This window comes from Argopecten irradians, chromosome 4 (genome assembly GCF_041381155.1).
Source record: "Argopecten irradians isolate NY chromosome 4, Ai_NY, whole genome shotgun sequence".
Taxonomy (NCBI): Eukaryota; Metazoa; Mollusca; class Bivalvia; order Pectinida; family Pectinidae; genus Argopecten; species Argopecten irradians.
In genome coordinates, this window is record NC_091137.1 from 39,569,751 (window position 1) to 39,582,840 (window position 13,090).

The window sequence follows — 13,090 nt, forward strand, 5'->3', positions numbered from 1 at the left end:
GCTATTTAGTACATCACATGATAATTACTAGGAATGCGATTGGATAACAGCCATGATCTATTTTACGACAGTTCCCTGTCCTTCTGTTCTTCTACGGGAGACTTTACCTGACTACGGGAACTATACCAAAGTATAGTCCCCCGGGAATGAGCACGCGACCAAATATATGACGTCATAATGAATGTCATGTGACGTACTAAATCTATTATGGCCCTTTCCCTCGGGAACAGTTCTCCTATGGTGTTGTCTGGCGAGGTATAGTCCCCTCGTCGGTCTCCTATAGTGTTGTCTGGCGAGGTATAGTCCCCTCGTCTTCGACTCGGGGACTATACCTCGCCAGACAACACCATAGCAGAACAGTTCCCTCTGGAAAGGGCCATAATAGAATAATAGCTACAGATCGATATAAAGGATATAAAGGATCTATAGGATGATACATGTAACAATATACATGTACATGAATATATATATACAAATGCATATACATGTACGTTTGTACTTGTATCTAATATATTAATTATATCATATACAGTTGTATACCCTATATATCAAACTGTACAGATCTAGATGTCTCGAAATTCCAATTCTTCAGTGACAAGAATTTGCATGATTTGTCATGTATATACATGTATAGTGCGCATCCCTCCTATCACATTATAAACATCTAAGCATTTCTACAGAATATAGACTTCTGCAGATTGCAAATGGTTTGAAAGAATGTGAATGTTATTGAGATAATTGTTTAGCTAGTGATAGTTCGAACCCTGATTTTTTATAATAGATCATATTTCCGATAGTTCGAACATATCAAATTATGAAGGTAAGAGTAAGATTTTTGTCGGCAAAATGACTCAATGGGATTCCTAAAAATCACGATGTATTGCAGTATAAATATTTCAGTAGAATTGTCACAAAGGTGATTTCTAATGAAAAGAGGCGTAAACATAAACTGCATGATTACATAATTATTACCATAAACTATTTTTGTAAATATGTTGAATGTGGATTATGTTATAAATGCCACTAAAGTTTATACGTGTATGTACCTCAATACATGTAGCTCGATATCCAAGAAAGTATATTTTGATTGAACTACAATTAGCAATTATAGTTATTATTTATGTGTTTATATGTACAGGTATATATGTTTGTCAAAAAGAGAAAAAGGAATTTTGAAGTTTTGAAGTTAGGACCAAATATTGATTTTACGTTTGATGTGTTAATTATTTACTTATACATTATATATTATTATTATATGTATATTATTAATATGAAAAATCAATAACATAACTGACATCACAAAGAGTATCAAACCAAAAGATTTTTCCATGTAATATTATTTCCATACATGTACATCAAGTTATACATAAATGATACCCTTATTGAATAAGTACAGTACGTATCATAGGTGAAATTCACAGGTAAAACACAGGTAAACCCAGGTTAACTTATCTGAAATAGACTATAATCTTTGTCACAACATTCTGCTAATTATCAGATTATAAAAAGTGGGCAAATGGAGATACAGCCTTATAAGACAGCGTTTACATGTTTGTATATACATCACAGTCTATAAAAACACAAAAATAACCATTGGTGATATAACATACAAATTGTCTCGTCAAGGATACTAATGATCATTCCCAGTCAAGGTCAATATAAGATGTCTGTAATGACACTACGAACTATGTTGATATTGAAGTGGATTTGTTGGTCTCTAGAATTTCTTTGTAATCGTCTTTTACTGTATCCTTGAAGGACCAATATTCATCAGTACCGCACCAAAAATTTCGAGTAAGTTGAATCGCCAAAATAATTTGTAATAACCCAATATCTGGGCTATGAATTACATGATGAGACATGTGACTTCCGGTACTTTGTTGACGTACTGCTGATCAGTGCACATGGACAGTCAAACGCTGACAGTGGGGTTTTAAATTTTCATTTTAAATCGGCTTAAGAAAAAAACTTCGTTTTGGGGTATATTGTTACATCGTTTTTATACAATCATTTGGTTATAACACACACTCGCTTTTAAGAAAGACAAATCTTAATTGATCAAATTCGCTTTATGAAATCATGCGATAGTTCATGAGAAAAACAGGTCCCTGACGAATTTAGTGCACTTGACCATATATTAAAACTCAAAACTAACAGGTGATACGGATTCATGGTTATAACATTATTTTTTTATTGTAATTCTAGTTCCATGTCAAGGTCACTGTAAGCTGTTTGTAATGTGTACAAACGAGCTAAGCTTATAACGAAGTGATTTCGTTGGCCCCTAGAGGTTCATTATAGGAGATTTCAGAAAAGATGGCGTGACGTCACAGAAAGTTTATATCCGGGTCCTCAAAGGTACAAACACAGTATGGCGACTAATAAAAACAATAACAGATACGTACATCCCTGCTATACAATCGATACGTTGACAAAAGTATACACTTTCATACTTGCAAATTCTGATTTCAGAATGTTTTTTGATTGTTTCAGAGGTTGACAGACATTTATATTTTCATATTTACAATTGGTTATTGCTAAATATATCTGTAGATTTAGTGTTGAAGCCAGCTTGCGAAGCGGTGCCGGGCCGTCACAAGTACCCGTTTTTTGTTCACACGTAGAAATCCAAGTAGTGAAAAAAGTTATGAATAGATAACTGATTTCAATGTATTTTGTTTCTGTTATACATGAAAAAGCTGTTCACAATACTATTTAATATAAATATAACGAATGTGAACCACCTGGCCAGACCACGGCCGCTCATGCATGGCTTCGCTGGTAGATCACCTCGGGCCACAGCCCATAGTTGGGAAATTAATACAAGATACAAGATACAAGAAACTTTATTTAGTGTCGAATATATAAAACATGGTAACATAAGCTCGTTCGAGCTTGTATTTCGACAAAACAAAGTATATTGTATATATAACAGAAATTAAAACTAAAGCATCACAGTTGTCAGTAATTATAAGTACAGGCACTACATAAGCTATCACAGAATTTTTTACAAATTTATATTAAAAGGGGTGACAACACAAGCAACAAAGCAAACCAAAATAAAAATAAAATAAAGACATAAAGACATGTGTTACACCACAGGATGCAGGGAGACATTAAGAACAAAGTTTACACTTACAGTCCGGGCCGTCCCACTTACGTAGCAGCCTCCGAAACTCTGCATAGTTTTCAACCTTACGCAGGTCATTTGGGAGGCTGTTCCATATGCGGGACGCCTCGTACCTGAATGATTTCTTACCATACCTGGTGGTGTTAACTCTGGGTAGGTTTGCTTTGTTTTCAGATCTGAAATTATAAGTGTTTTCTTGTTTTTTAATAAGGTTACGTATGTAGTCAGGAGCAATATTGTTAAAAATTTTAAAAACCTCACAGGCCATCATTTTCATCCTGTGGACATGTAAAAAAGACAAATTTGATCCGGCTAGCAGTTCTTTAAGGTTAGAGGTGTGGTCATTATGAATGAATCGCAAGCCCCTCTCTTGCACTCGTTCGATTTTTCTAGTTGCAGAAATACTGCAGAAATGCCAAATAATATGGAATAATAATAATATTAATACGTAATTACCAACACATATCTCAATAAGTACTTGTAAAATATATATATTTCGTTATTTTCCATGTATATCCTGTTTTAAAGGAATGGTATAAGCCACTGTGTTACACGTAAATGCAGATCTATATGTACATGTACGTGCACGTACATGTACAGTATGGCTGCCGATATCTCGAAAAAATAAAATGGTGAAATCGTTCAATTTCATGCTGTAGAGAGTTTTTTTTTAAATTTTTTGGTCACTTTTATTCCATGGGCTGCTATGTGAAGTCCCACATTGAAGTGATGTTACTTTTAAATAATTTGAATACATGTTAGATAGACTACAATATAGCTAGATCGTAGTACTGTAAATGCCGACCAGGACACATTGCGCACGGCTTCGAGAATCCTAAATTACTCGAAGTTTTGTTTTAAAATATTATAAAAAGCAACTATATACTGACTCATTTGTATGTCATTAACTAAATTCCAAAATTTCTGACGGAAAAGTTATCCAGAATACGTAAGTTTGTGACTCTGAAAAATGACGAAATTCGGGATCTCGGCAGTACTGTACGTAATGGCTGCCGTGCGCTTGGGGTAAATTTTAGTTTGGTCATAATCACACATCGTAAGGTGTTTACCAAGTAAGACTTAGACAACAGTAATCGCTTATTAAAATGTCAGTATGATATTTCGGGAAACTTGGAATTAAATTTATAATTTCAAGCTGATATTTTTAATATTCTGTCAATGTTTATACGTAGGTCTAATGGCGACCTTGTTTTTTTCTCGTGGCGGTCGAAAATGGAGTATAAACAGAGTAAAATATATGAATGCCAGATGTTTATATTTATATAATATTGTTAAATATTATTATTTACACTTTTAAAAATTAAAATAACGCAATAGTTCTCGGATTGCCGTACTATTTATTACAATAAAATGTAAACAAACATCTCAAGCGGCTGTGTTCCCACATGTTTATGTGTACAGATATACGGAGTTGTACCTTTGAGCGCCCGGATGTACCTTTGTGTGACGTCATCGCCATCTTTTCTGAAATCTCCTATTCCGAATTTGCATATTACAGAGTTATCTGCACTTGCGGGTAGGTATTGATTGTGACGTCATGTGTTTGCGGGTGTAACGTCATACTTGTCGGAGAAAACGACGTGAATTGCGCTCACAAAACAATGACGTAACAATGGATACCTACCGCAAGGGAGCTAACTCTGTAATATGCAAAGACGGAATAGCTGTGTTCAGCTGTATTAAGAAATTAAGCACTTAGTTAAGATACTTGTCATGCAAGGACTTTGAAGCGACCGTATATCAAATATGACATTCAATTTTGGAGGTAACTGGCTTTCATCGAACACACCAAAATCTCGACTAGCATATGACAGTCATATCTCAATCATTTTATTATCCTATATTTGTTAGATATATTCTATATTGGCGAAGATATCAACTATTCCAATTTCCAGAAAGTAAGTTATGTCAAATGTTCTAAGGTCTGTTTGCTGGAAACTGAAAAACTGACGAACGCATCAAACAATCATTTCGAAATGAATTATTCATGGTATAGATCATGGTAATATTAGGTCATTTACTCTGTATAACTAACCATTTGATTTCCTATTGAATCTTTTGCGGACTATATTAAAGGTATAAAGGGACAATTCAGTCTAAGAGTACATTAAAATTTGCATATATATCGAAAACAAACCAGTTCTAATGGAAATTAGATTAGTTGGTGTTACTGTGATATGCCAGAAAAGCCCACTGTAATGAAATGTTCAAATTCGTGCAAACTTGCTGTCCGCCATTTTACATTGTGGTCTGCCGAACCCTGGCCCTTGCCAGGTAGTAAAGAATGTTCTGTATAGAACTACTCAAATCGCTCTTACAGTAGTGTGTTTACGTTATAAGGTGCAAAATTTGTCAATCATCAATCATTTGTGGTACGTCCATTGTTCTTTAAAATCAAATACGTTATTGAGTATACGTCATTATTACGTCACACGAATGTTTGAAGCCGTGTAATTATTTTGTCCGTCTTTCCGGTTTTGCGTGCAATTTGTCATACCCACGAGGTCCATGGCTTAATACAGTGATAAGTCAATGAATGGTTGGAGGAAAAGCATTCTCCATAAAAATAACAGTTATAATGTGTTTCTCTAGACCTAACACTAATACACGTTCTTCATCTTGACTTAACAGAAATGGAGGCACTGCAGCGAGCTATCAAGAATCAAAATATGTCACTGGCTCTTAAGATTCTTGATGAAAACAAGAAAAACGAGGAGAAAGAGAAGAAACTTTCGTTTAAATCGGATTTGGAACATTATTATTGCAAAAACGAAAACAGCAAAGAAAAAACAGATGATAACATTCTTCACTTTGCAGTCACGCATTTGGACGAAAAACATAGACCAGTTATTGAAGAGTTAGTTAGGCAATGCCCTGAACTGCTTGAGAAGGCTAAAGGCAACAAACATCAAGGCCAAACCCCTTTACATATTCTCATAGTCCGGAAACATAACGACACACTTCAGGAAATCAGAAGATTGCTTTTAGACGCTACTATTGGGGACAACATACGACATAATATTTTCAACACTAAAGTGCAAGGGACTTTGTTCAGGAAGACCAGCATGGAAGGGGAGCTACCCTACATCGTTGCAGTGCTCACACTAGACATTGAAACAGCAAAAGTAGTAATTGAGATGACAGATGACCAGGCCAAAAAGATAAAATCTGAAGGAGGGAATGCCGATGAAAAAATTGCTGCCCAAAATAGCAGAGGAGATACAGCATATCACTGTCTCGTGAAGCATGCGGCGAGACACCCAGAAGATATCCAGAAAGTAATTGCCATGTGGGATTTTCTCACCTCTTTTGCAAAGAATTGTAATGAAAACAGGCAGATTGAGAACGCACTCCTCCCCGATAATGTATTTCATCTTACCAACAAAGAAGGCATGCGACCGTTACAGTTGGCTGCTCACTTCGGCTTACCTAAACTGTTCAGTATGATTTTGAACAGCGAGAAGATTCCGAACAAGGACGACAGACTTTTCGATTCGAATCTCTTTGATATATCTGTTATTGACACCGTGTCGCATTTCCTACTTCAGCGGAAACAAGAAGAAGAAACTAGAAGAATCAAATCGACTCAAGTTGGACCAATGAATCAATCGAATTCAAACAACTTTAATTCAACAGCCACGCCTTCTACGAAAAAGTTAGAAGTTGGCCAAAAGGTGAAGAAAGTGAAGTCCCAGTACAGTCAGAGTGTATTGGAGATGATGTGTAACAGGTCTGTCGCCAGAGACAAAAACTCTGTTTTCGAAATCATCAGGCAGCCTCCCATGAAGAAACTTATCACGAAAAAATGGAAATCGAATAGAAAATGGTTCTTTATTTGGTTAGCTCTCCATATTTCAATCATGATTTTGTACAGTTTCAACGCCATGCAATGGTCGATTGTGGCATTTCCAACAAATACTACGAATCCTGGAACGGAAGATTTGCCTGTGACATTTGTGTATGGTTCTTCATGTTTCTTAATTGGTGTGGGCATAGTTTACCTTTTCATATCGGGGTTACTAATTGTAACGAGATTCGTACGACCAAATGCATTGCAATATGCCACTCATGACCTTGAATACCTTATTCTGATGCTGGTGTTTTCGGTTTGTCTCGTGATAGACAAAGTATGGTATTTCATCTCCGTGGAGCACGATGCCAATGCTATTATTATCTCCCTACTTTGTGGGTGGTGGTTTAGCATTTTCTTCTGTCGTGCTTTCGAGTCGATCAGCTACTATGTAGCTATGATACAACGTGTCATTTTCGGAGACCTTTTACGGTTTGGATTGTTTCTTGTTTTGGCCCTAGTTTCCTTCTCTATTGCATTCCAAATCTTGTTTCAAGGCACAGGAGTACCGACAACATACGATAGTGATGCGAACAGAGAAATCTCACTCTCAGTTTACGGTCGAACCGTCTTCCTTAATATCCGGTTGATGTTCGGTTTAGGAGATATCGAGGTTATAGGTCAAGCTAGGGATCCTGCTATGGCATATGCCGTCTACTTGGTGTACGTTACGATGACCTATCTGATTCTCCTGAATTCTTTGATAGCAATGATATCGGAAACGTGTGCGGCGGTGAGGCAAAACGAATCAGCTTTCTACCGTACCCAACAACTTTCAGTTATTCTTTTTCTAGAGGATATATTTTATCTGTCATGGTACAAATTTCCTCCAACATCACCATTCGGACTGCGAGAAGTAAAGCGAAATGGGGTTACGGAAATAAAATATTTCCTGAAGATGACAGACAAAAATCCGGGGGATCAATTTGAAGAGAAAGCTTCTCCGACTGCATACCACAGCACAGTCAAATCTACTGAGCCACTCACCATCAACATAACCCAGCCATTTTACGAGGAAAGACTGGACGCTGAATCCAAGCAAGTCACAAAACTTATACGATGGAACGATAGAGAGAACACGGAGATAAATCTGACAGACCTAGCCATGGAAAATAGTCATCGTTAGGATACCCAGATGAAAGTAGGTTTAGGGTTTTGGGTACTTAGAGTTTAAGGTTTAGGGTTTTAGTTACGAAGTATTAGAGTAGTGGCCATTCAATGACATATCTAGTGGGGGCAAAAAGCCAGAGTAAACATGAAATTGGGTTAAGGTTTTTGATTCTGACGTGTTGAGAGCAATGGTCATTCAATAATATGCTAGGTTTGGTGTCTTTTAGTGGTGGTGATGGTGGTGGGGTGGGGACAAAAAGACAGAGTAAATATCTGATGCTAGAGTTATCTAAGTTATATCGATAAAACCCCCAAAAACCCAATTCAAATGGCTGGAAAACTGAAAATTGGCATTATTGTACATTAACAACGGGATAGGGGAGATAACTGTGTATGTATATAACAACATTGACGATAACAAACTCAGGTAAGGTTACGTTACAATAACGTCATACATTTTAATAAATGTTAATCAGTAATTGTCATTCCATAGGTGCATTTATCCTTTTCACAAAAACAAATATGAAAAACTAGGGTATTTTGATACCTTAGTCACGAATACAAGGACCTATTAATATGCTATAAAACTATAAACTTTAGTATATACATATATATACTTATACCGATAGCTAAACTAGTTATAAAACGGTGTAAGCAAGTCAGACATGTCGCACAGACAAAATTACTAAGTCATTTTTATTGTCGTTTTTAACATTCTAGACGCTAATCACCATTCCAGCGGCAGGAACCAAAAGACATATTCCTTATTTTTCATATTTACCATTTTCAATCCAAAGACCCTTGTGTAGTATTTTATTTACTTAAGCATTAATTTTTTTCCCTATTGCATCTATGATCTATGACGTCATAATGGTCAAGTTTTGGGTTATACAGTCATATACATGTACTTCACTTAGAATTGGTTTGTTTATATAGTAGAAGTGACAAGTAAATGTAAATATATGCACTTATTTAATTTCACATTTATTTCCTTTTTATTCATCATTGTTTCGCATGTATTGGAAGTTTAGTTGATGTTTTACCCCAGGTAAAGCATTTTAAGTATAAATGTGTAATAGCATTTTTATATTGTTTGGACATTGTATCCGTCATTTTTTATTTGCTAAATGTACAGTTGTTTGATTTTTCGCATACTTCAGAAGTTAAGTTTGTAAGTGATCTTATCCTGTATATACCCTTTTTAAGCATTATTAGCATATTGATATTATTTTGAAATCGTATGCGTCAAAGGGGACGCGTTGGTCGAATGTTAAGATGTCCCGACACATTGCCACAAGCCCTCCACCTCTGGGATGCGGGTTCGAACCCCATAGGGGCAGTTGCCAGGTACTGACCGCTGGTCGGTAGTTTTTCTCCGGATACTCCGGCTTTCCACCACAAACAAACCTGGCACGTCCTTACATGACATTGGCTATTAATAGGACGTTAAACTAATAAAACCAATGAAAAATCGTTTGCGTCAATTATTTATACATGACAATGACAATGATAATCTGGAGGGTTTTTTTTTCAAAAAATTGAAACATTTTTTTTTGCATGAATGTAAATAGTATTATTATTCCAATATTAAAACGTTGTTATTTAAAATTAACCATACATGTTATATGAAATGTTATTCAAATTTTATGTTGTATCATGTACCACACGTAGGGAAACTATCGTACTGAATACCCTTGGCTAGCGAAGTTGCGTGTACCAGATAGAATTATTCAGTATTTGCATATTACAGAGTTATCTGTCCTTGCGGATAGGTAACTCTGTAATATGGAATGACTGCAAAATATTTGCATAAGGCTTTCTTAAAGCGTGCTTACAAATCGTGATGCGGGCAACTTTATGTTTTATGATATGTTGTTTTATCACGTGTCTGTCATCGTTATTACTTGTAACGGTTTCATTTGCTTGGACAGTTACAAGACGCATTGCGTATGTAAAATATGTTGTTTGTAACGTTACTGTTGAATGGTGGATTTTTATGTATATTTGTACATTTTTTTTAAATATTTCATACGTTTAAAGGTGCTACAACGCCGATGAATGGTAATTGGTATCTATTAAAAACAGACGAATGAGTATTTTTCTCCAGTAAAATTTAAAGAAAAAAATATTTCACACTATTACCATCAATGAAAGACAGTTTATTTTACTTCTGAATAAAAGTATTAAAAAATTGTTACTATTTCAATTCCGAAAAAATCATGGCGCTATGCCCTATATACAATAAGGTAAGTGATGGTGAAGACAACAGAAGCAAAACAAATTATTTTGTATGTAATTACGAGATTAAACATAATTTATTGTTCAAATGATAAATATTGTGTTTGCCCTATCGGTGGTGGTGCATCTTTAAGAGAAGATTTATGACATGATCAGACAATGTAACTATCTTTTCTTCGTATCACATACTTTTTCTAATGTTAGAAAGTAGCATTAATATTGTAACGATGTGTGTCTGATGAGCTTTTATGACGAGTTTAGCTGGATGTTCATAGACAGACAGACATTCTTCATTTCCTCTTAATAGAGTTTCATTTTCATGTCGTTTTCAAAATTTTCACAACTTTACAAAATAAACATTACATATGGACGATATTATTTCAATCTCATTGAGTCACTTAGTTTGCTTCTGGTATAATGACGTTCATTTTTGTGAAAACATCACCGAGTCTGTTACTTATGTAGCATATACTTATAATAGATACATATTTATTATTATTGACGTCTTCTTTTCTATACATGTTTTTATTTATCTTGTGATAAAATTATCCACAATTATTTTAAGAAATATAATCATTGGATACCTTTGCTACGGACACCGACGAAGACGTTGTGCGTCCTGGGTTCACAGGGAAGTGGAATGTAACGGGACAAGGGTATTGTGGGTTTTATTTACATTGTGTATTAGTTATTTGTTAAGGTCCTGTGATGTAAGCTTTGATATACAGTTGCTTTTATTCGCGAGTGATCATTTGGCTACATCCGCGAATTTGAATACACGCAAATAAAATGATGTCAATTAAGATAACCCATATAGCGTATTATTGTAACAAACTGGCATATGCACAAACATTTCTCACTGCTGATGTTCACTCCGGAGATGTAAGCAAATAAACAGTATCTAACAAAGAATTGTACATTTTGTAATAAATTAACAAAGCTTTTAAAGTGCATTGTGTATGTAACTACTGTAGAAATATTAAAACACGCAAAATAGGCTAATTTCATGTTAACTAGACACATTTACTTACAATTATGTGTATCTGTTTAAAGATAGTCACATTTGTTTATTATTTTCTTTAATATTTGAAAAAAGTTAATACTAGTTATATATATATTGTGTGTAATCTAGGTTGATACGTGTATGTTAAATATGTAATTACGTGCCTATTTTATTCGTATTTATCATTATATACACTGTATATGCATCACTAAGTATTCTTTTTGTCATTATGTTCTTGGAGGTTTATAAAGTCAATGTTATTAATTCAATAATATGGAAGTAGCTATCTGTGATAATTTCGTTTATTTAGTTAATGTCGATTGTATTTAGTCGACACAACAGTCGAATCTCGTTATATTAAAGTCAATGAACCCATGGCTAAACTTTTAGAGCTAGTATTCTAATTTAATAAGATAGTCAAGTTGTCCGAACTTGGGTGAACGAGATCCGTCTGTGTCTATTTTACCTTTTCACCTTTTCTTGTATAAAATATTTGATATATACATGTATATGTATTACTATATGCAAATGAAAAAACAGAAGGTGATTAAATGGTGTTACAGGAGTAAAGGATAATGGACTATATCCTAAAATTAGTGAATAATGAGTGAGAAATCTAAAACACAATTAATTTTGGCGAATTAAGTAGAGTGAAACATGACTTTACTGAGATTCTATGTTTTAATATATTATTATAATAAGATTATTTTTTATCAGATATCACAAACATGTACATAATAATGTTTTTGATAAATATCAGGATGCGAGAGACACTTCATTCCTATTCGTAGAAATGCACAATGGTTTCTTTTTAATATTCTGCAGCTATGTTTGACATTTTTACAAGTCAATCAATATTTGTCCATTTGGAACTTATCAATGAAACCGATACATTAATGTTTTTGGGAATTATTCGCAGAATGTTAAGATCACCCAATGCAGTTGTACTCTCAGTGTACCGGATATGTGCCTTTTTGAATTTTACGTGTGATTTTTAAGGATTATTTTTCTGCTATTACTTATGAACTTACTTAATAGAGATTGCTGAAGTCTTTTGGTAGACTTTTTATTTTTTAATATCAGTTTAACGTTGTGATGACATGTTGAATGGGTTTAACAATAAAACAGTATGACAATCTACTAGTATTTTCAAATTCCTGGCTGCACAGCCGAGGTTTTCAGCAAAGGGAAACCAAACAAGGTAACGATTTCTCGAAAAGAAAAGAATTTACCTCTATACATAGTTGACTTAAAGAGACTAGTTTAGATTTTAAAAATTTGTTTCGGGAAATAAGTGCCAAGTACATGATGATTTTAAATTCATGTCTGGGATTAAAGTGTGCTTTTTCCTTCGTATTTTGATTGTTATTTGTCAAGGCGTTGATCGGTGTTACTTCCCTTCGTCAGTGACGGAGTAAAACTAAGGGAAGTAACTTAGATCAAAATGGCATATTTTATTTGCACATTATGTTAAAAAAAGAATTAGACACAAGTTGTAAACTTGTAATCCGTCTCCTCCTTCTTGGCTTCCTATAAATTGATAATTTTATATGAATAATAACCCATCACTTAATAAATCAAACAATTTGTTTCCGTCGCTAGAAAGCAGTGATGTACACCTTACATTGTAATGAAACTGACATTTATAAAAAATGAAGAATCGATATTTGGAAAAAAAAATACTTCAGGATCTGTATAGAATTATTGATATTAAAAAAACGGCTTGATATGAAAATCA

General features: G+C 34.5%; 1 protein-coding gene across 7 annotated transcripts in view; it reads left to right on the forward strand.

Moving 5' to 3' along the window:
* The window catches only part of LOC138321621 (transient receptor potential cation channel subfamily V member 4-like), a 29,030-nt gene extending 15,940 nt beyond the window's left edge, over nucleotides 1–13,090 (forward strand). For all 7 annotated transcript variants that reach the window (XM_069265412.1, XM_069265406.1, XM_069265407.1 and 4 more), the window contains one exon: nucleotides 5,783–13,090. In XM_069265412.1, the coding sequence (XP_069121513.1) occupies nucleotides 5,785–8,127 (2,343 nt within the window). In that variant the 5' untranslated portion in view covers nucleotides 5,783–5,784 and the 3' untranslated portion in view covers nucleotides 8,128–13,090. The remainder of the gene's footprint in view (nucleotides 1–5,782) is intronic.